Source organism: Anser brachyrhynchus (genome assembly GCF_964034855.1).
Source record: "Anser brachyrhynchus genome assembly, chromosome: 1".
In the NCBI taxonomy this organism is placed as follows: domain Eukaryota; kingdom Metazoa; phylum Chordata; class Aves; order Anseriformes; family Anatidae; genus Anser; species Anser brachyrhynchus.
In genome coordinates this window covers 155,260,598-155,285,289 of record NC_137694.1, presented here as the reverse complement: position 1 = coordinate 155,285,289, position 24,692 = coordinate 155,260,598, and the positions used below count along the sequence as shown (strand labels likewise).

The window sequence follows — 24,692 nt, the reverse complement described above, 5'->3', positions numbered from 1 at the left end:
GGCTGCACATTTAGTTTATGTAAATTGATAACAGCAACAGCCTGTTAATAAGTGCTTTGTATGGAAATATACCTAGAAAGACACGATCTGTCTTTTTTGGGAAGGGAGTTTGCAGCCTGAGGAGAAAAATAGCTAATGAGATGGTCTACTGCTCATTATTATAATCTGAAAAAATCATAATGAATTTGACTGCAAGTTTTCTAGAGATGTGCCTTCAGTTGGAATTGGATGCTGCCTTAGTGGATAATTTTGGGAGATCTTTATTTTGCAAATTGGATCAGTGTGTGCTGAAACGGTGATAATCTGGCTTTAATTAAAAGCATAAATTGGTTTGGAGAGTGTGCTTCAGCCACCGCTCCGCAGCACATGCAGAAACTTTTGGCCCAGCCTCCGAACCAGCCACTGCTGACCTGAGAAGGACAAGGAGGTGGACTTGTGCTAAGCAGCAACAGCATCATGCTGGTTCACGACATTCGGATGAACTGCACCTGGTTGCAGTGAACTGCAGGCATCTTTGCACGTATTTCCTGATGGCCCACTCACAGCAGTTATGACATTTTGGGCTGTATTTTACAGAAATTACCTCTAAACACAACCCTTTATGGCAGCACGGGGATGCGTACATACATGTGCTGTTTGCGTCTCTCCGATTGAGGGCCAAACCTTTGGAGAAGCATGAAGAGCAGCCCCAAGCTGAAGATTTCATTGGCTTTATTCCTTTCCTTTACCCAGTTAGTGCAGTGCTTGCCATTGCCTCCCTGCACCCTTGCTGTGGACAGCCCAAGCCGCCCCTGAGTTTGGGGTGGGCTGACGCTGGTCCCTGACCCGACACCCACACACCACCGTTCCTCCCACTGCCTCGCTTCCACCACCTCTGGAAACCTCTTTGGCCCCTCCGCAGGCGCAGATCTGTAGCCGTCTGGTTTAACTCTACCATCATGTGCTGTCTCACTGATTCGTATTAGCCTGGGTATTAACTTTGATGATTTTTTTCCCCTCCGAGTTTGCCTGTTTTCTTGCAAAGAATCCCTCTCCAGCAACTGCATATTGTTAAAGTTGTTTCTTAACATTTGCGACTCAGGAGCTTTAAAGTTTTATTAGGATCATAAAAGCTCTTCACAAATGAAATTACTTTTGATAAGCGTTCATTTTGACAATGAGAATTTGTTAGGGGCTGTTGGCAAGTGGGAGGAATTTGTTGCTGAAACTGAAATGGGCAGGAAGTGGGGAGCCCAAGTGCTCTCCTGCCCCTGCCCCTCCTCTTCTTGAGGCCAGTAAAAGTGTTGCATTTCAGAAAAGCACCCAGGTATTCTTAATGCAAATCAAATATTCAACAGACTTTCAAATTCACATTCACAAAAAATAGTGAGTGGCCATGGCAGGCATCTTTGGAGATTTTATTTTGTGCCAGCAGGAGAATATCTTTTTACATGGTTCATGAAAATCTACAAATTATTTTGGCGTTATTTTCACAGACAAGTTGTGAACTCTGTTGTGAGCTTTAATATGCTCTGTATACATGTAGAAAAGGAAAATTTATGTAGCAAAGCCATAGAAGTAGATGTACATCTATACGGAATGACATCCATGCTATTTGAGCATAGGCAATATGAAGATGAATTACAAAAATGAATTGCTTTATGCATGTGTATTAACATTCTGTTTTTGTGAGTACAGACAGCGCAACACATTATGGTTAGTATACAGACTTGTATTTGTTAGACATGTTCAGTAACAGTGGACACAGAAGTCATGTTTTCTACAAGTGGTGGTGGAGAAATATTTAGACATGAAAACTTTATTTGCTAGTTATAAAGAAATGAGAAAAGCAGAATTGCGAGGTGCTGGTGATGACTGCTTTAATAAAAGACCAGAAGTGACAGACATGTTGGGGACAGAAATATACTGTCTGTCTAGCTTTTTCTCCACATTGCTTCTGCAAGTTTTCTGCTCAGCATGCTTTTCCATTGATAGAAAATAAGATTCTTTTTTTTTTTGGTGCCTTTAAATATATATGTATTTACTGCAGAGAGAAGCAAGACTGACAGTTGTGAAAACACTTGAAGAGTTTGACTTCGGCCATGCTGAGAAGTGTGTTAGGATAAACTCCGTGTCCAGTGGCCTTGCAGAGGAAGATCTAGAGACGCTTTTGCAGTCCAAGACCCTTCCTTCAAGCATGATGCTGCCAAAGGTTGAAAATGTCGAAGAAATAAGATGGGTGAGTAATATGTGTGTACCAAAAATGTAGTAGCTTTTGACTGAAGCTGTTGGGCAGAGTTCAGCCAGGTGGAGAGAAGGACTCTGATGTGACTCAAATACCATGTAATGTTGTTGCTTGGGTAAGGTAACTGGGAAATGCATCTGTTTAAATGTGTGTGAGATGTGCTATAACAAAAAGTGTACGTGGAGCATCTCACCTTTGCAAAGAACATGGGGTTTATTTCTCCTGCAGTCAATGAGGACTCAATATTGATGAGAGAGTATATTATCAAAAATGGCTGCATCGGTCTCTTGACTCTTGTCTAGATACTCTGCCACGCGAAATGCTTGTCTGCGGCCGTGTGCCTTAGCCACATGCCTGGTAAGCGGGAGATGGGGAAAACATGTTAGCAACATGTGAAAAAGTGGGCTGGGGGGGGAAGGTCACTCCTTGGGGCAACTGGAGGAACAAACAGGAAGCTTTTAACTAGTGTTTTTAATTAGCACAGATATTATTTCCTGAGCAGTTCTCTATTTCTTCCTTTTTAATTGCTGACAGGTGTGTTTGTGTTTCATGACTGACTTTTCAGCCAATAAAAACCTGAAATGTAAATGGCTGGCATGTCAAATTACTTAAGAAAACTTTGAAATAGGCCTAATTACGCTGTAATTGTTTTAATTGTCAAGAAGGGGGACATTTGTTTGGGTATGCCATTATTTCTGCACAGTGCCCGTAAAGGAGCAACATTGCGTGCTTGGGCCCGCTGTTTTTGCGAGGCGCTGGCCGAGCAGCCGGAAGGCCGGCCATGCTGGCAGGCCGTGAGATGTGTCAGGGCCTCTTCACGGCGTGGTACTGAGCCCCTGTTGCACTCTGAAGGCAATACACGATGGCACCCCGAGCAAACGTGTCAGCCCCGCCATCAGCAGTGTCCCCATGGCCCAACTTTTGATTCAACCAGCCCTGCGAGCCTCGGGCGTAGCTCGTCACGCGCGAAAATTCACGCTGCCAAAATGGCAGGGCCCTCGAAATGGCAGGGCACTCGCTGCCACGAAGTGGGCTCTGGGCCAGGGTGAAGGTGGGACCCCTGGGTCCCCCGGCCCCTTCCAGCCCTCCTTGGGGCTCAGGGCCGGCCGTCGTTGCCGCTGTCTCAATGCCTGCTGTCGGCACCATGCTCCCCTCCCGCCCGGCCGAGCCCTCGAGCACAAAGAGCGTGCTCCGCTTAATGACGCGGGCTCGTTTCAGAAATCCCGCGGCTTCGCTCCTGCCTGCTTTTTTTTTTCCAGGCTCCCAGCCTAAGAGAAGCTGTTTATTTTTCCCCCCTCATTTTTATTTATGCGGAGCATAAAACCTGGAGGCTGATGCACAACTAAAAGATGGGCTTACTTGTTTTCTTTTGTGTGAGAATCTCTTGCTCTCCTTTTGTCCCTAGTGTGGGTACTTGTTTGACTGGCATGGCTTATTGGACTATAACAAGCGTAACTCTCCCTCCTTTGTGGCGGGACAATTCTCCCACAAATCCCGAACAGTGTGCATTCTTCCCAACACACTATTGGGTGTGCACGGGAACTGAAAGAATTGCGGGGGCCTGCTACTTCATCCCCTCCCCGAGCTTTGTTTTCTTCCCTCCGCCTTCTTCTTTCCCCCCTTCTCCCTGAAATGAACACTTTACCAGGCCGGAAACATTTAATCGTCTCCTTTTGAAAAAAATTAATTGAAACTTCTCCACTAGTTACCTTTTGTAGCGGTGCTTATTGCAAATTTTTTAAAGGAAGAGGAAGGGAGGCAATGTTTAATTAAACTTTATTTTTTGTTTACCTGCAAAAAAAACCAAAAGTCATCAAAAATCTCAGGAGTGTGACTTTTAAAATATTTTAAAATAAAAGAAGAGCTCCACTGTTTTAACTTGCACCTAAAATATAAACGCAGTAGCACTTTTTTACTTTTTTTCACTGAAAAAAATAAAAAACAGATAGGAGTCTTTAGAATATACCCTGATGTAATTTTATTACCTCATTTTCTGTGTTTGCCTGTATAAAGTTTACTGTGTTGTGCTGCCACGGTACCTGCCCAACCATACACTCGCACGTGTGAATTGCACTGATTTTTTCTTGCTAGCACGTTTTTGGGTGGAATTCTCTCCTCCAAGGAAAAGTTACAGAGAGGGCCCCGGTGGTGATGCAAAGCAGGGACGGGAAGGGCAGAATTCTTCGTCGGAGAAAGCTGTGATTTATTTTGGCCTAATTGTAAAGTTACTGCAAATTGCTCGAAAGCTTTTTAAAGATCTCGGTGATTAGATTTTCCTTCTTTTGGGGAGGGGCGGTGGGGGGAAGCTAAAAGGGGAAATAACACCTCTAATCCAGCTTCTGGTAAATAGGCTGCCAGCTTTTAAAATGAGTTTCCTTTCTATTAGTCAGAATATTATGCTAAGCCTTAAGCATTAGTTTTTTATGTTGCCATAGCAGCCTTATTCCTGCAGGGTTGTGACCTGCGATGATTACAGTACAAAGCTTATAGGGTCTTGAAACCCCCTTTGAAGATGAAAAGTCTTTGATGGTTTATATTTATGCAAATCTCTTAGATATGATTTACCCAACTGAGACTGAATGGAGAGATGATTAAAATTCCCTTTCCTTTGATATCCATTAATAGTCGAATATTCCTTAAATTTAAAATATATGCATATGTTATTTTTGTCTTTATTTACAACAATATTTTTGCCATACCTGCAATGTGTTTATATCCACGCAAATTGCTAGATCTAGACCGACATAATAGATTTACAATATAGGGCCGAGGGTTTTTTTTTTCCCCTTTTTTTTCCCCCTTTTGAAAGGGGAAAAATCTGTGCAAGAGCTTTTGTATGTTTCCAGATGATAGATTTTGGAATTTGGGCTACCCCACTGGCAGCTCAGAGCTAGCTGTGAACTGGTCTCATGGAAAAAATTGGAAAGCTTTGGTCTTCAAAGAATTAAACTTCCTTTTTGAGGCCTTCCTAGGTAAGCTAAAAATTATGAAGAAAAGCCTACTGAACAAAGGGTAGCGGTGCCGTAACGAGTAACGCGGATGCCTGGGCGGCGGCGCGCTGTGGCAGTGCTGGTGCTGGTGCCTGTACTGGTACCAGTACCGGTACTGGTGCCTGACCCAAGGCAAGATGAGCGCAGAGGTCGGGCACCCAGCGCAGCCTGGGCCAGGGGCACGCGCCCACCGTCCACAAGTGAGCCCTGAAACCTTGAGGTGCGCAGCCACAGGCCTGCACCAGAGCTTTCTGCCTTTTTTTTAGTTACGAGTTTTGTGGGTTTTTTTGTGTGTGTCTGTTTTTTTATTTTGTTTTGTTTTGTTTGTTTCGTGGTGGGTTTTTTTTGGGGGGTGTTGCAGCCAGGTGCAAGATTTAAAGTGCTGCATGTGCGTGTGTGTACTTTTTTCTCGTGTGCCTCATGCTGTCTAGTTTCAGTTCGCAGACAGATTCGTGCACCACTTGAAAGGCCGAACACTTGTAGAACCAATGAATTTTATCCCTTTTGTGGAAACTGCTGTGGGGTTGCTCAATTTTAAGGTAAGCAGGTCTGGATGCGGTTGAAGCGTTCCTATTTTGCCCCCCTCAGCCACCTGGGATAAGCAGAGCCCTCCATACTCCTGGCATGATTTCTTGAAGGAAGAGAGGTTAAAAAAATACTGAACATATTTTTCAGTCCCCTAAAACACCCGTATGCTTAACTCTCATGTTTGTACTGCAAAGGCCTTCGTAAATCCAAAATATTTCGGTGGAAGAACAGTTCCAGATAGTCCATGCCGACTAACGAAACCCCTCTGCATTACTATCAGCATTTTTAACAGACTTAGAGTGGAAACTTGCTTCTCTGAAGGACTGTAGTACTCACGCTGTTGCAATAAAAGACTACTTAGTAGCTGTCGAACTTTACTTTGATATAACATTTAATTAGAAAAAAGAAAGATCCTCATTTCACTACTGCTAAAGTGGTATCTTTATAATGTTTTCTACACTTCAACCAAATTTCACGTTACGGCTTTTTGTGTGTGTGATGGGGTGTTTTAACGCTGAGGTTAGAAGTACAATTAACTTTAAAAATATTAAATATCCGAAGAGTAATTTTAAACCAAGCCTTATTTTTATGGTGCTTTTTAACATGGATTACCCCCCAGCCTTTCATACCCAGCCCAGGTTTTTCAGAAAGGACAGGCAGCACGGTGACAAAGTGGCAGAGCCCCCGCACTCACGAGGGACGGGGGGCTCCCCCCAAAGCTTGACAGGGAAGGTTTGGGGCCAGCTGAGGACACGCGGGGCAGAAGCAGCTCGAGAGCTGCCGGCAGCCCCAGCCTGCTGGTTTGGCGCAGCCACGTACCTCCCCACACGTAATAAAGCATCACCAGACAGGCACATTCCCGTTCGGGGCGCATACGCAGAATTAACTCGCCTTTGCAACTGGCTGGGGTTTTTATTCGCTTACGGTATTTTATAGGGGATTTTTTTAATGCTGCAGTCCTTAATGTTGGCAGCGGAGTTGCCTTTTAAAGCATTCTGCTTTATAATAATTTTGTGCCCCACCGGCTGCCATGTAAGAACACCCACTAGCAGAGTTTGTAATTACATCTGCCCCTTTCTGCATACCTTTTCCTTAACAAATATTAATATTACAAACATCAATATAAAATAGCAATATTCTGGAAACGCACATCTTTATATAAATCTGCAGTACCAAAATTCTGCTTGCTTTTACTTTAATTATGTTCTACAGTACTTGTTGCATTTTTAACCTCCACAGCTACTTTTTAGTTAGATGTTGCAGAGGGCTTTAAATTGGTAATTTATCCAATCAGGTATCCACCATCATTTTCAACCATTCAAATTATTAATGTAATAACAGAGATTCTGATCCTTCTTTCTTTTTTCCTCGGGCAGGGATGCTACATGTCAAACCACTCAAAGTTAATACTTTTTTGTTTGCTTTTAAGCAGCATTTGAGGAGGGTTTTGTCCCATATTGTTGCGTAAATGTCTGAGACACCAATTGCGGTAATACCAAGGGCATTATGGTAAGCTCTGGCCAAGAGGCCGGGAATCTGCTATGATGTCCTGCATTTCCACAGCGCAAGCATATCGGTGCTTAGGGCAAGATAATGTTTGCTGTTTTGCTGAGTCATTTTAAAGCATTGTGCACAGCCGAGTACCTACAACGGCTTTGCTTAATAGGAGCAATTTTAGCTGAAGGATTGCTAGATTTTGGTAGTACTGAGTTGATGTAATATCCTCTTAGTCTCTCTGCTTCCTGCATTTCTGTAGAAATTAATGATATGCTCTCATTTGAAGGCTGTCTGTGAAGAAGCATTGAGAGCAGGATCCCAGGTTGGCTTTCATTTGGACGCAGTCGTCTTTGGAGGAGAGGATTTCCGTGCCAGCATAGGTTGTTACCTGTCTGTTTACTACAAGGGTTAATGGCATTTGCATTGGAGAAGCCCGATGTGATTTATCCCCATTGCTTTACCGACAGCAATAAGTAAAGTGATGATAACACTTGATTCTGCATTTTATATTTTCCCTTTTTTCCTTATTTTTTTTCAATGTAGGATGTATGACTGGGAAATTAAAACGTGGTTCCTATGTATTACAGGGCACTGACACTTTCTTATGCTTCTTGCCATGCAATAGCAAAAATTAATGGGAAAAAAAAAAAGAGTTGAGTCCCTGAAATTATTTAAAAATACAGTGCTCATAAAAAATATGCTTCTAAGAACTACATTGAAATTCCTAAAATTCTGATGTCTGCTTTATCTCTGTTTTGCAGTCAATTATCACTTATTGTCAATTTTGACATCTTCCACAAATACTCTCCTGTCACATTTTACAATGATAAATTTAAAAATGTTTTATGTCAATACAGCAATCTCTAACATATATTCATGTGAAAACATTATTCATCTTCCTCAAAAATGAAAAGTATTTCAGAATCATTTTTATGCAAAGCCACTTACCTCATTAATCTGATTTAGTTTAAAGATAATAGTTCAGAGTTATTGACGTTTAAATTAAAAATAAATATGTTAATGTAAAAAATTAGCATTGATTTGTTAAATTATTCCTTACAAATTGGAAATCTGTGTCTAAATAGTGACCCTAAGGAAAGGGAACATATTATTATTTTTTCACACCAGCCTTCATGTGAGAATGCTGCTTAGCTGGTGCACTGCGAACACATGAAGTCTTGTGAATACTTTTGGTTCTTCTCAGAAGTCGGCTACTATCATTTTTCATCCAAATACTAAAGCTTAAATATTCAGCTTAGGACATCCGTTGTGACAAGAATCACAACCAAGGAAAGTGCAATTCTGCTCTCAGTGTGAATTTTTTAACCGTTTAGTTGTAGCCAGTATGTCGATTTGTATAAGGCTTCTTGTGCTGTAATGCTTCTCGCTGCACATGCAATAATACAATCAGATAATTACTGCATGTTAGTCCCAACTCAACTGTCCTTACCAGCCAGGACTTCCATTGACTTCGGGCTTACAACTTCTGATTTGAAATGAATCAAAATCTGAATTTTATAAGCTAGTGTAGAAAGAGAGATTTATTTCTTTTGCTAAAGCAGCTTATTTTTTTTTCCCAAGAGTATCATTTTGATATTACAGCCTTGCATCCCACTTTATTTTCTAAATCAGTTAAATGAAATCTCAAACTTTTTTCTTTCTCTTTCTTTTTCTTTCTTTCTTTCTTTCTTTCTTTCTTTCTTTCTTCCTTCCTTCCTTCCTTTCTTTCTTTCTTTTTCCTTTTTTTTTTTTTGAAGTAGGAAATATATAAGATAGAAAGGTTTAAAGCACTCTCGTCATCTTTTTTGTCTGTTTGTTTTCATTCTTCTCGTAGGTGCAACTAGCAGTAAGGAAACTCATGATATTCTATATGCCAGGCAAAAGATAATAGTCACAGCAAAGGCATTTGGCCTCCAAGCAATAGACCTTGTTTACATCGATTTCCGAGATGAAGACGGACTCCGCAGGCAGTCAAGAGAAGGTGCCTCGATGGGTTTCACTGGTATGGGCTTCTGCCGATGTTGCAAAATAATGCCTATATTCTTCAATTTAAGCAGATTGCTACGCTTACTGTTACTTTGACAAATAAGTTGGTTTTTTATTTCAGGCCAGTTATTGAAAAACTAAATAATCTCAAGCTCACCTACATTTATTAGCAGCTGTAACATTGTGCCTGGAAATTTTGCCTGAAAAGTCAGGGGCTGCTTTTTAAAGCTTACATCCCTTGAAGCACGTGGCTGTGTTTTGAAGAGAAGTTGGGGCAGGGGATGTGCAGGATATGATTTCTCCCATCACTGAGCATGGGAGATGTGATGCTGTACTTTGCATCAGCCACTCTTCAGTCACTTTTTAAAATATTTGGATCGCTTTTGCATATTTTTTAAACAGCAGTTGCTAAAAAGTACTTTTTAGGTGAAGGAGTTGTTAAGCAAACCTTGCACACTAATTGCTACAGGAAAGTTATTTTCTTATTATTTTCTTTGATTTGTTTTTCATCTCCTGGCTCCCCTCCCAGTAAGTGCTGGTGACACCTACGGGTATTGGCAGACAGCAAGACCAGCAGGCTCCTTGCAACAGAGCCCTGTAATGCGGACTGTTACCCTGTGATTGGTGTACCAGATCACTCGGACACCCTGGTGGGATAGTGCAGCCACCAAAGATTGTGTTTTTGCAATAGAAATCAGCCATTTGACACATGCATTATAGAATTCTGGGATGCTGCACTGACGTTTTACGTTATTTGTCTCTGACTGTTGTTCGGGATGTATGTACAGTAATCGTATAGCCGCTCGGTTTTTGTTAGCAAAGGAATAGGTCCTGATGATGTGGTCTAGCAAACTGTATTTTTACAACTAATGGCATACGATATCTTAAAGTAAAGTAATCAAATACAGCCAGTGTTCTTTTAAGTGGTCTGGACCTGGCAGTAAAAGAATAGCCATCGATTCTCTTCAGCACTAACTCTGCCTTCCCGTCTGCTGGGCTTCAGCAGTTGCAAAAGCAGATCTCGTTTCAGAGGCAGAACTGGGAGCTCCTCACAGCTACAGAACATTATCTCTGTCCGTGTGGACTTCCACCCTTGATTCGCCCGCTATTGAAGTGGGGGAAATAATGGAGCTCCTGAATGGTAGCACCTGCTGATGGCTACGTAATCGAGACCAATATTTTCTAGCTTAAGGAAGGGCTTGATTTTTGAAAAATTGAAGCATCTGAACCTCCTGTTGACAGAAGATGGAGTTGCAGATGCCCAGCACCTTTGAGAGCACTATTTTTGAATGCTTAATGTGCATTTAAATACTTTGCTCAGGCTGACAGTTTGGAAAATTCAGAAATGCAAAGCATAAACAGCATTGATGGTGTTTCAGACTCCACTGACTTTCTGTAGGAAGTTGTTTCACATCAGGATAGGGCCCAGGTAGGAGACAAATAAAAACGTCACATGTGGCAATTTAGGGCATCAAATTCATTTCTAACTTGACTGTAAAGATGTCTTGCCTTTCTGTACGCCTGTACGGGAAGTAAAAATGTGTAAAAGCTACCAACTGCATTAACACAAACTCACAGCTCTTTGCCTTCTGCCTCCCCGCAACCGTAATCAACACATCTCAGAAATGCAGCAAGCAGCCTGACAAACGCTCCAGTCATAATTAGAGATGGGTCAGCATCGAGTTTTCTGATTTGGTGCCCAAAAAAAAGAAAAATTACCAAAAAAAAATCTGTTCAAGTCAAAACAAAACAGAGTTTTTCATATTAGTCTATCCAAAGGACTATTCAAAATGTTTCACTTGTTCTTTTTTTTTTTTTTGCTTTCAGTTTACTTAATCTTTCCTTTTTTCTTGGTTTAGTTAAAATAAAATGCCATTTCAAAACTAAAAGGAAAAACATTTAGTTCCAAAACTATATAAATGAAACATTTTAATATTTACAATTTAATATTCATCACAGAAATTTATGAATGGGCCTTAGTTTAATCCATGTCCTTCTATAAAATAGATCCTATTTGTCACCGACAGTTGTCTGATAATGTGATATTAAAATCCTGAAATTTTGCCTTAATAACAAGTTGTAAACACACGATTCTTGTTATTTTAAAATAGTTGAAGATCACATCTTGCTACTTTTTCACATTTAATCAAAATTACTGAAATCAACAGGCCTAAAATGAGCTAAGGCTGGCCAATTGCCCTGTTAACTGGCAAAACACACACTTGCATGCGTAGGGACAAATCCGCCACCCTCGAAACTAATAATAAACTCCATAGTACTCAGCAAAGTTACGTGTCCTTAGATTTTCTTGTATTTGGACTTAGACCAATAAAATCGTCTTTAAGGTAATCAAGTCTGTTTGCTGATGTTGAAACAAGCTAAATAATGTAACCAAGAATTTACCATGTATTTGGTTACTCTGTCAGTGTTGAGTTTTCTTTTCCAGCTATCTTTTGAACAGTCTATTTTTTTTTTCGGTGAGTGTGTTTGCATAAAATTGAATGTTTTCAAATGTAATTTAGCCAAAGTAATTCATCTTTTGTATGTATATTTATATACATGTACACACGCACACACACGCATACCTGGCAAGACATTTTATAATGCCTTAAACTGTGGACTTAAAAGTCAGTGTGCAGCCTGTGTAAATGGTCATCAGATTTAGGAAAATTTATGTAAAAAATTTAGGAAACCTTGCGATAAGCTTCAACAGCTGACTTTGTCATTATAGAAAGTCCTGTGCTACATGCTGAGAAGCCAGATATAAATACGAAACAGCATAGGTTTCCTCTCTTTTTGCAGTCTTTTGTAGAAGACTAAAATGACACCGTCATACAGTTACCTAAAAGACTTGACAGGTATTGACTTAAAGCACGATATATCAAGTGGTACTGTAAAAAGGATTTCATGGTCATAAATTTTAATGTCTTCCAATTTTGCACTCTCTCAGTAACTTGTCAATAACAACAATTCCACTTAAAATATTTGCTTCATTCCTGCATGGCATTACGCCTATTATACAGTTATTTGGATACATAATCTGTGACAAAAATCAACTGAGTGCCGTAAATCAAAGGTTTGATTTTATACTCTGTAAATTGTTTGGTAAAGTTTAACGATACAAAGTGTAGTTTCCAGCTACAGATACTTGTATCAAAAGAAAATCTTTTTACAGAAATGTTTTACACTTTAAAAAATCGTATATGCATATTTTTATTTTTGTCATAATTAGAGATTAAGTATAATTTAAAAATATTCTATATTTTTCCCAGAAGGTTAGGCTTTACAGGGTTTTGCAGGAATTATTTGTGCACATTTCAATTTTAGAATTAGTTTAGAATAGGTCATATTAAAAATTAGGATCATCGTAAGCTTATTAATGGTCACATTTAATAAAATTGACTAAAATACCTTTGATTGGAATTAATGGAAAACATATTAGTTAAGGGAATTTGTCTGAATGTAATTTCTTTCAAAAACTACAGATCTTACGGAGTTTTATTTTTTTTGCTATTTTAAAACTATTTTTAAGTAGTTTCCGCATTGAAATTGCAAACAGAATATCTGGGTGCCCTGAAGATCATAAACTAACAATTGTTTAATGGGGACTGAAACAAAATGGAACTATCTGTGGCTTTTTTAAAGAAATGCAGCAGCATTAAACGTTACTATTTGTTTACCAAAAACAAGCGGATCGTGCTCCCGCGCTCACAAACTCCGTTGTAATGCACATTTATCTCCGAGAGCTGGTGCAGTCCGATAAAAGTAATCCCAGTGACCGATTTTTTTTTCCCCCAGTCTCTCTGTCGTTTAAAATAGGCGCAGATGTGTGGCGAGGCGTGAGACCTATTACACGTAGCAGTGTGCCTGTTTCTAGCTTGCTCCCAACAAGTACATCCCAAACCATCCTGTACCATGCAGGAAGCCTCGCCGGGCTCTGCTGCACCCCATGGGCACTTGTGGGCACCCTGGGTCACCCCACGAGTGCCCATCACCCACTACATGCCCATGCAAGGTCCCCTGGGTCCCCCGGGGTCCCTGGGCACCAGGCTAGGGCCAGCGGAGGAGCAGGGGCAGCTGCCAGCCCTTCGCCCGTGCCCGTGGTGCCCAGGCTCCGTGGGACCACTGCAGCTGGTGCTGTGGGGCTGGGAGACACGAGAGGTTCACGGGATCAGGCTCGTCGCTGGGACTAGTTCTGCTGTGTGGCGTAGAGGGGATTAATTCCTGTGGCGGCGAGGTTTTGAGGAGCTGGGAGTTACGGCAGCCTCGCTTTATTAAAACACTCTTACGGCACGGCGCGGGTAATTGTGCAGCAATCACGCCGTCTGTGAAATTCCCTTAGCAATGGACTAATAATGTCAAGTGCCACACTTTTAAAACTGTCAAACAAATTAGATATGTATTTGTTTTAATGTAGCTAAGTACAATAACAGATTAGAACGGATTATGTGGCTGTCTATTCACATTGGAAAATCTCTAGTAAAAAAGGCAACACCTATTTTTATTTTCCTAATGTGTGTTCATACAAGAAAGGATTAAAAAAAAAAAAAAGTGCTTCGTAACACTTCAGGGCACCTCTGGCAGTTGTTTAATATATCGGTGACTAAACAAATATCCCGACCTACTTGCACCTGCAAACTGCTGCAACAACAAAAAATGTAAGCAGTGTTGGGTATTTCATGATGCTAAGCCAATACTAAGAATGATCCTGATGCGACTGGTAACTTTTCAGTTCTGCAAACCTCGTTTTCCAAACTTATTTTAATGCAACTTATTTACGATTGGCTGGAGCTGCTATTTATATAGCTAAAATTCAGGGGTGCATTATACCCAAACATTATTGACTGCCCTGGACAAACAATTCCACCTGAGACAACTGATGGAAGATGCATGGACTGAAATAGGGAGGGAGGAGAAAGAGTTCTGGGTTCCTTTAAACAATAGTGAATGCAAGGATTGCTCAGGATATTTTTTTTCTTAAGAAATCTGGCAAAGGGCTATCTGCGTGTTGTCCAGTTAAATAATAAAAGAAAACGAGTGAAATAATTAGTTAAATATCAGAAAGTCTGTGAGGCATAGGAGAGCCTCAAGTGGTTGGAACATTTTGTTTGAACATCTGTTTGTCGGTGCATGATTCTGGTGTTATTAATCTTCTTTGTAGGTAAGCAGGTGATTCACCCTAACCAAATTGCTGTTGTCCAGGAACAGTTCTCTCCCAGCCCTGAAAAAGTAAAGTGGGCGCAGGAACTGATTTCTGCTTTTGAAGAACATCAGCGATTAGGAAAGGTAAATATTTTATTAATATAATGTCGTGGAAACCAAATTTGAATAATATTTAAAATTTAGAGAGATCGGTGATGGCTGTTTGCATTTGTCTTACAAAGCGTGCTGCATTCAAGTCATGTTCGTGAAATCTGGATCTGGATCTAGACTACAGAGTGCGTATTTATTATAAATCTGGCACTTTCCAGCGTGTTTACAAATAGCCTGGCTGTCTTTTTTTCCCCATGTTTTAACTCTAATTTTCTGAATACAGAGCCTTTTGAGTACACGCATATATCTACAGCATCAGGGAGTTAAAACTACTTCAGCTGTGTCGCAGAATCCCGGTCCAACAGTCAAAGGACAGTATTTGCAACCAAGAGGCAGGTAGCCTGGCTGAAGACTCAAACTGCTTGTGCAGACATCATTTATGGAAAGGGATAAACAGATGAGGAAGACATGGTTTTCAGAAAATCTCTGCGTTGGTAAAACTGCTTCACTTTTGGGGGGTTGATCCTGCAAACGTCCCCAGCAGCGAGTGGATTTACTTTTGAGCAGAAGTGCTTGCAGATTGTGGGTTTTAATCATTAAAAATGGGAATGTTTTATGTGCATTTGTACCAATTGCTGGACCTGAAATTTGGATGGAGTGGAAAGCAAATTAACGCTAGAATATGATTGTTCCTAATTTAGTGCATCATTGAGTCTCACGTTTCCTGCTCTGTGGGTTTCTGCTATGTAAATATTGCGGTGGTGATGCACAATCTGTCTCCACTTTGTGCCAGTAATACTTAAATTAGGGGTCGCCTGAAGGAAGATTTTATGCTAGTTGCGGCATTGTCAGTTAATTATCTTAAAGGTTATTTGCTATAATCCAGTTTGCCTCTTTTTGAACGAAAAAAAGTTGCAGCGAAATATGTTTGTCTTAGTGACAGCCAAACCCGGGATAGCCAAAAAGCAAAGTCCCGATGTCAGAACAGGTAGCGCGGGCGAGCAGAAACGGTTTACACGTGCATGTCTGTGATTCAAGTGGGAAAAAATTATCTCTGGTAACAAAGCTCATGCATAAGGCTGTGCATAGGTTCTCACTTTCTCCGGTGTCGCTTAGAGGTCTTCTGCGCGTTTCTTTGCTTGCTGGTGGGTAGCAGGAGGCTGGAGCGTGCCCTGTCCCTCTTCCCCTGCTTCTCGGCTGCCCCAGATGTTGTGTGCTACAAATTCTAAATATGGTCAAAGCAGAAATAATGCTTTCATCTCAGGATAAAAGTGTGGCAAGGTATTTGCTGTGGGTCTGCCCTTCTCTGGGTGAGCCCGTCTGCGGTATCGAGGTGTTTCGAATACACCCATTACTATCGTATTTGGGTGCCGTCCTGAGCGGTTATTTCAGGGTCACCGTTATTATGTTATATGCCTGTATCTCTTTGTTCTACTCCCTCAGTTTCAAAAGGTAGCTGTCTTCCTGTTGGTTATTTGGAAATAGAAAACCTATAACCAGTTTTGTACGTTATTCTGCTTTACAAAGCTTGAATCTGTTACAAAAGGCATCCTTATAAAGGCACTGCAAGAGCAAGCGTGTAGGCAGGTAGATGCGGAATGAAAAATGCCAAGTGACATAGCCAAATATTGCTTATTTTTATTGCCTGTAAAATACTTTTAATTCAACTTTAATATTCAACTTTACAATGATTTGTTAAATACTTTTAATTCAACTGTGAATTTAATGTCAGAGTCTCATCTAAGGAATACCCTCGTCATTTGAACAAGTCCCAGTATCACATAGTATCGAAGCCACAGATGCTTAAAATTTCAGCATTCTGTATTATTTTGATTTGTTTTGAAGCTGTCATTTTATTAACATAACACTGGTTTCTTGATTAGATCACCCATTTATTTATTTATTATTTTTTAATAAGCATTTTTTAAATAGGCTGTAAGCTTCTACAATCAGGCACAAGTAAAGATTTGTGGGGGTTAGTGGCTTGGGGCATTTTTTTAACCAGACAGGTTGAATGGTTTGTGTATTTTTACATGTAGTCATCAGGAAAGAACGACTGGCGGGCTACTCTGTGAACTTCTGGATATTGCATCGCTTCAGTATTGCTGCTCTTTATAACAAAATTGGAAAAATAGTTTTCCTTGCAGTGTTCCCTGCAAACTTCTTAGCTGGGTTTGCATTTTGGTATTATAAATGTGTCAGTAAGAAGAGCTTGGGCAGCCTGATTACTTAATATTTTTCCAAAGCAAACACATCTCACTGAGGGAGCCTCTGGCTCTGCGTCCTAGAGACATGCTAAAATGTAAGTAATAACTCTTCCCATGCCACCTCCTGACAAATACTCCACGCAGTGGTTTTAGTAATCCTCATGTCCTAATGAAACACCTCGTCTGTTTTCCTTTTCCTTTTATTTTATTAAAATGTTCATGTCACTGAGACTGAAAATGTAGCTGCGGTTAATATGGTTGAGGCTTGCGTGCTTTTGCCATGTTATTAATCAAAGTTGAAAGCCTGGAAAAAATAAATGTGAGGGGTTTGTGTGGCAGTTTGCATGGTAGATATGTTACTGGTCTTCAGTCTCTGGGATCACAGTTTGCTGTTAATTGCTTTAAAAGTTTGTTGCCCTTGGTCGACAGTATTTTATATTAAAGTACAGCAGTAATAAGCTTTTATAATCTGTTCCAGTTTGAGAGAGACAATTACCATAATAATCTTTCTTTGAGAGAAGGCTGAATAAGGCTCCTTCATCCTGGAAGCTGAAATGCTTTGGCAGAGCAGCCCCCAAATGTGAGTACTGAAGTTAGTAAAAAATTGACTCTCGGATGAGCATGACAGAATTGGAGATGCTGTGACAGTGTCCAAACAGAAGGAAATTAGAGACTTTGCTGGCCAAAATTACTTGGGCTTACATTACAGAGATAGTCCTATTTGGGGGGTTGTTTTGGTTTGGCTTCTAGGCTGTTTTGTTTGTATTTTTTTAATATATTTTGTAACCTGAAAAATAGCATATGTAGGAAGTGAATGGTACTGATGTATTTCGGACAAATAAAAGACACAAGTTGAGAAAGTACATTCTGTATTTTATAAAATTACTTATCAAATGATCTCTTTTGTGTAGAACTTTGAGATCTAAAAATGAAAAGTGCTGAAAAGTATTATTTCTGTATCATTTCAGTATTTTTCTGGCAGAACTGTGTTATTAGGGGTGTGATTTCCAAGATTAAAAAGTTTATCCTAAAGAAAGCAGGGGTAGCTGTTGGGAAAATGAAAGTATGAGATAAACATCAGAGTGTGGTCAAAAATGCAGAAGAAAGGTAATAAATGTTGTTTTGGTAGACTTCTGTTCTAAATTTCTGAAGTATTTGTGCTGCATTAAATGAGAAGTGAGTTTATAAATCCAGATTAACTGAGTCTGAGGGGGCAGAGTTAGTAGGAGAAACTACTAGCTTTATTTCAAGAAAAAGGTCTTGCTTCTATCAGTGAAGGTACTGCTCTTTACTGTGTGTGTGACCCCCGTGTTTACAGTACCAATACACCAGATACATGACTATACCTTCTTTATCTGTTTGCATATGACAAGTAAGTGGACTTTGGAAGTGCATTTTTGAGCCATTTGACTTGTAAATACGTCAGGCACAGTATCATTATTGTAACCAGATCTTCCTGAATCATCCGTTTTTAAAATAAGATTCAGACAGAAGGAAGAACTGAAGTGTCAAGTAAAAGGTTGCTTACACATTTACACCGTGTACTAATTTATAAATGTTTTCAAAGCACCTGCACATCAGACCAGAGAATAGGGAGCTAAATGGTGCCACCAAAGTTGCCTGTCAGGTAAGGATTATTTAGAGTTAAGGTTGGTAATTCACAAACCCAAGCCGTATTATGGGTTGAATATTTTAGATCCCCGCAAGTAAAACGGGAGAAATATCTGTACGCGCCGTATGCGAATGCACAGACTTCTTCTAAGAAAGCCTTTGGCATACGTTTCTTGTATTATGTTCTGTGCCATTGTATATCGTGTGCTCAGCGGCTGAGGAATAATATATATGAACGCTAGCGATTTGACAGGCTGCAGAGCTTCTTTTACAGACCTTTCCGGGATTATGAAAAATCTTAGGAATGCATTTATTTACACAGCATCCACCCAACAAAGGAATGGAAATTTCCAGCAGTGGCTCCCTTATAATGCTCTTTGTCTGGGACAAGCTACCCCAAGCCACTGTATCTTGGAGACGATGCGCCCTCGCGCTTGGGCCGCATCCAGCTCCCACCGGGGCCTGGGGAGGTCTCTGCCTCCCCGCAGCATCCCCCTCGTGCAGGGCCACTCGCCCTGTGCCAGCAGGGCAGTCTGGGACCCCTGAGGCCCACGGGGACCAGTGGCACGTTGTGGTGTGTCACCTCAATACACAGCTCACTGTGTCCGGGGTCTCTGCACGGATCCAGGCCCGCTCCCCTCGGCCAGGGGAGGCTGGAGGTGGAGAGGCCAGGATCCCGGCTGGGGGAATGCTGGTGACACTGGGATGGATGCTCCTGACTGCCGGGTTTGCTGTTGGCTGCATAAAGTGGGCAGCACGAGGGGGTTCAGTGATTTGTGTGACATTGCCACCTTTCCTAAGTGCAGAGAGAAATCAATAAATAAATAGCGATAGAGCCCATATTAATGCTTAAAGTTTATCTGTACAATGTTATTATTTGAAAGAGATGTTAGAAGTGTGCTTTGTGTCACAGCTGAAGGCTTCTCTCTCAGAAGGACCCATCTGGGGGCAAGTTTTGAGCCCTTCCCGCAGAGCAGAAGGGGTCGTATTAGCTAATTGCTTGCGCTCTACCAGTTCCTACGCTGGCGCAATCAGTCCTGAGGGAGTTGTGCCAGGTGGGGTGAGCGGGAGACAGATTTTAACTGTGTGGGGCCGCAAAAGCTCCTAAGCAGGGCAGAAACTCATGCAAAACACTTTCTTGCCTTCAGTGGATCTTAAATCTGCTTCCCTCCACCCGTCAGAGACCTGTGCCCAGCGCGCAGGGGCAGAGGGGCCGGGATGCTCTCGGCCACGTCGCTTCCCTGCCGGCCTGCCGCAGGAGGACGGTGGCTGCACACCTCCATCCCTGTCCATCCAGGGGCAGCTCCCGTCCTCCAGGACGTGACCCTCCTGAGGGTCACAGTGCCAAAAGCTTGTCACGGTGCCAAAAGCTGCTAACGCTAAGCAGAGCACGGAGGCCACGACGAGCCCTTCCCGGCCGTGCTTATGAGGTAAAGCAAGCGCCCGCAGGCCGCCCCTCTCAGTTTCCAAAGCAGGGCCTGACACGGGGTGTCATGTTCAGACCAGATGGCACTTTCTGAGGCTTACTGAGGGAATTCAGAGGCCTGAACAGCCAAAATGTTGTTTCGGTTAATTTCAGCAGCAGCAGCCTCGCTGCCTCGCCACTCCTCTCTGTGCTGCCTGCCGCTCTCACGGGGCTGGAGCAGCCTTCTGCAATAGCTCAGGCAATTGAAACAGAGAATCGCAGTGAGGGATGGCTGCTCAACCCTATTCAGAAAATGAACCTGAAATTAGAAAAAATACAGAATACAAAAATAATGGTGATTCCGTTCCCGTTGACAGAATGAGCTTCGCTGTTATTACTTTTCTTGTCTGCATTGTATTTTATGGCCACCTTCCCCTTTAGTATCAAATGCTTTTTGTGTGTCCTGTAGGCACCTACCTTCAGATTATATTTTCTAGGCTGTATTTAACAAATTGCTTCAATGACAGTAAGACTCAAGTTAATTTTAAATGACTTAATTAAGGGCATCTGAGGATACTGAAGTCTTAATATTAGTTACTTTTCATTTTTCTGTGTAATAACCATGATGCTCACTGGCTGGATATGATGTGTGTCCAGCAAGCTGTTTTTGTGCTATAAAATAAAGATTTCCTTGGCAGCAGCATCTCCATCAGTGTGCTCTCTAGGCTTCTTCCATTCCCGATCCATTTCAGAGACGGAGGATGGAAACTAAGCACTAATATTCCTAGGACTGTCTTCTGTTTCTTTAATTTTATTCTTTCCTACTCTACAGGAGCACACAGGAAGGCAACAAGCACAGCGAGAAGGAACCTAGAGAAAACGTAATCCCTGTGTCAGCCATTCGTTCAGGGATCTTAAATAGGCTGTTAGCTCAGTGCAAAGTGGAGACCTCGGTGGCTTGAAGTAGTTTCTGTGGCTGGACAGAGCAGGATCCTCTGGCCCATCCTGGCCTAAATGGCCGTCCCCAGCAGTGCAGGCAGTTTGGGGCAAGCCATAAAATGGAAAAACAGCTTGCCTGGCTCACACAAGAGGAAACAGAGAGAGCAAGGCAGACCCTTGTCTCTGGGCTGGGAACGATAATGTCAGGCAGAGGAGATTACACGATTCAAGACTGAAGTAAAGGACCTTGTAGGTCCCTGTTCTTCATCTCTCCTGCCCCACTGTGGACTGGAGGGATCACAAAGTCCTTCCTACCTGTTGAGCTCTAGAGAGGACTTTTCTGTCAGAGTTCTTGTACTGCTATTAGGGGTTTATTTGAGGTAAAAATTAATCTCTATTTCACCTTGCCGTTGCTCTTTTTTTCTTGACCTTTTGTGTCCTTTCATCTTCCCCAAGAGGCAGAATCCTATCTCACACAAACAGGCTGCCGCCTGTGTCTGGCATTACAAAGCGACACATCCTCTGAACCAGATAACTGCTTCCACTCTGGTGGAAGTTTGCACAGGTAAGAAGAAACAAAAGGTGGTGATATTTAAAGTTTTCTTCACATCAGCAAGAAGGCTGCAGAAGCTTGCTGTTGTACATACATACGTTGCAGAACTCCCTCCCCATCCGCCCCTTGCTTCAGTAGGTCACAGAGACTCCCTGGGCATATCCTCTTGCCAAAAAGAAATTTTTGACAAACCTTTTCAGGGATCATTAATTTTTCCCAAAGATTTTGTTTCTAAGTGCCTTTCCTCACAAAATGTTACAGCAGAAAAGGGGTGAACGTCTAAGAGATCAAAGGAGAGGATACGGAAATACGCAACCAGAACAGCTCTGCTTGTATAGCTTGCTGTGTGTGGAGTCTTCCGTTTGTCCTGTGTGACTGCACTAGTTATTTTGTCATTTCCTACCTACTGCAAAAATGCTAGGAGAAGGCCAAGAGATGCATGATGATCTGATTTGGAGGCAGGACAGCAGAGAGCAGAGAGCAGAGAGGAGTGGGAGAAGAGGAGTGGGAGACGTTATTTTGTTATAGCCTAAAAACATGCTCAGTTGACCCAGATATCATTGAACATCTCCTAGCAGCTCACTAACCTTTGGAAGTTCATCAAAAAAAAAAAAAAAGGTGGAATTATGACCGAGCTCTCTCTAATGGCTCTTTGGCTACAACTTGCGGAAGAAAAAAAATTAATTAAACCTGCATTCAGCACCATCACAGCTGTTAGCTTATTTCCTACTCTTGACTTCCCCAAAAATATGTTTTCAACCTTCTGTTTCAAGGGAAAGTCATTCCTTTGTGGTTAGGATAATCACTCCTCCCCCAGGCACAGACCCAGCTCCATTTGCTGCGAGCTGTTCTCCCTTTTCTTTTGTCCATATACCTGTAAGCAAACCCAAGCCTTCTTCTTAAGCCCCAAAGCAGAGATTTCCACATTTCCTCTGCAGGGGGGCGCTTAAAGAATGTGTGTTTTCATTTAATCCCTGGGGGAATTATCTTCCTGAATGCCGTGCTTTTTAGGAGGACCCTTTGCCATCCACCTGCTTCCTTCCCTCCTCAGAAGAGCAAATCTGCCATTCTTCCAGAACAGAACGCTCTCATTTCCTTAGGACAGTTTAACATTGTGCAGGATTAGAGATAATGGCCTCAGAGCTGGGTAGATTTTAGTGGGCTTATTCCACCTATTTTTGTGGTCTCCAAAAAGACATAACTAGATTTTGGGGATTTATAAGTGGAAGATCCACTGCATTACAATGAAAAGAGCAAATCTTTGTCAGATAACTGTGGTTCAGAGATGTTTCTTGCATCTGTTGGACTTCAGGATGCTTGTTTGAATGAGCGCTCCATCTCCCCTTGCCAGAGGCACACAAGGTTTGGCCACCTGGCATTGCCCTTTCTGCTCTTTTCCATTTAGCCTGGCATCTGCCTGAGAGTGCTCCCACAGGTCACAGGGGTGGGAAGGGGACTTCCGTAATTATTTATTTGGACAATGGCTGTGTTCACACACAGTCTCTGGCCGATGTTACCAGAGCTCCCTGGTCCCCCTGCACCCACCTCTGCTAGGCCCTAGGTGCACATCATCTCAGGAAGCAGCCAGGAAGGGTGAGGACTTCCCCTCGCTCAAGGGTCTGCTCGTCTTCTGAGCAAGTCACCTAACTAGACGCAGAGATTTGCTGGCAATTCCACAGGCATTCAAAATCCCATCTTAGACCTACATTTAATTCAAAATTCAGCAGCGTATGCTTACTTATCAGTATTACAATTTCATGGAATGTGACCTTGGCTTTCTCCTTTTTATTGCACTGGCCAGAGTACCAGAGGTCCCTCCATGCCAAAGCTTTACCTTCTCACCAGCATCCCCTATCACCTCCAAGCCAAACCTAAATCTCCTGTCAAAGTTCCCAGAGTAAAAAGCTTTTGAAAAAGTTGGCTGTCTCCACATGGGACTGCCCGGAGCAGTCCATACCTTTACACACACAACAACCAAGCATAGTAGCATTGGCTGTGTTCTTTCACGTGATGCAAGATGATTGTTTTGTTTTCTGCTATAGGCAAACCACAAAATTAATGTAGTTTTTACAAGTATCTTTAAGAAAGGCCTGACCACTGTCAGACAGGAGTTAAAGTTGCTGGCTACATGTACAATGAGGTCTGGTAGAACAGGGCATCAAATCAAAGGTTTATTAGCAAAGGTCTAGGTAATTAGTAGCAACAGCAGTGGTTCGCAAAACAGAGCACGGAGTCCTCACAACCAGTGCTCGTGTTTGGAGTCACATCTGTCACCGAACAGCAGGCCAGTGGACTTCCTGGATCTTTTAGGGCTTCATTGGTACTTTGAAATTTCTGTACTTGCTACCCCTTAGGAAAGCTGATCCCGACATTCAGCACTGATGCAAGTTATTAATATTTTCCAGTGGTCTAAGAACTGAGGGTCTGCAGTAGCCCTCACAGAGAGCTCATCACAGCCATCCAGATGGACGTGCATAGAGGCACAGAAAGAACAAATGCTGAGGAAAACACCACGAGCATTCCCAGGTGTGGGAGTACCTCTAATTCTTCCATCTTGTCAGCCAAGGGGGACTTGCTTGTCTGATCGCTGTCCCACATGTCCCAGAACAATTATTATTTCACTTTAATTAACTCATTGTCTTTCATCCAAGCCACTGCTCAGAGACAAGTGTGCCAAATAGCTGTGCGGTCCCTGAAGTGCTGTGTACCCTGATAGTTTTAGCCAGCTTGTTTCTCTAGTTTACCCGGTGGTACCCAAGGAAGCAAAAGGTGGAGGGAGTAAAACAACATGAGCCACGTAACATTGCATATTAGATGAAAAGGTTTCAGGAGAGGTGAAGAAGTATGAGACTTTACTTTCCCTGGCCTGAAAAAACATGAAAGGATCTCTCACTGGAGATCCTGTCCACACAAAGTTAGCACAATTCTTCCATGCATGATAAATGCTAGCAAGAGAGTTGGCTCTGTAGTTTCTTCCCCTTTCCTGGTCCCCCTAGGACATGTTGATCCCTAGCAGATACAGAAATCTCTAACTCTGAGTTCTGGCCATTTATTTCCTAGGAAGAGAAAATGCTTCTTGCCATAAAATTCATGTTACTTTTACAAGATGGTAGTATGGATTTATCAAGCTCTTAACTACCCCAAAAAGTTTCACAGGGCCGAAGTCCCTGGATGCCGTTACACACACACATACACGCACAAAGAAAAGGTCTTTGTGTTCCAGGAACCACTGCGTTGATGTGTTCATCCTTGGGCCATGGCATTTAACAGATCAATGCTGAAACTCCTTCTGCTATGTGATGCTCATTTCCAATAGGTGAAGGAAATCTCTAGAAATGATGTATAGATGTGAGACATTCAAGAGCTGTGTCCATGATTCATGGCAATGCATGGCCAGAGTTGTCTTCTAAGTTGCCAGTGAAGAGCCCCCCCAGTTATACACTGAGCTTTGTTAGACCTGAGGTGGTTTCGGTAGTGGCTACAATAACTCAATAGGAGG

General features: G+C 42.1%; 1 protein-coding gene across 3 annotated transcripts in view; it reads left to right on the top strand.

Annotated features, from left to right (window-relative positions):
• Positions 1–24,692, top strand: part of CLYBL (citramalyl-CoA lyase) — a 160,318-nt gene that overhangs the window by 131,338 nt on the left and 4,288 nt on the right. For 2 of the 3 annotated variants that reach the window (XM_080575943.1, XM_080575944.1), the window contains exons 3-7: positions 2,030–2,218; positions 5,652–5,753; positions 7,526–7,619; positions 9,074–9,241; positions 14,387–14,511. In XM_080575943.1, the coding sequence (XP_080432069.1) occupies positions 2,030–2,218; positions 5,652–5,753; positions 7,526–7,619; positions 9,074–9,241; positions 14,387–14,511 (678 nt within the window). The remainder of the gene's footprint in view (positions 1–2,029; positions 2,219–5,651; positions 5,754–7,525; positions 7,620–9,073; positions 9,242–14,386; positions 14,512–24,692) is intronic. The other variant, XM_080575945.1, reaches the window with a different exon arrangement.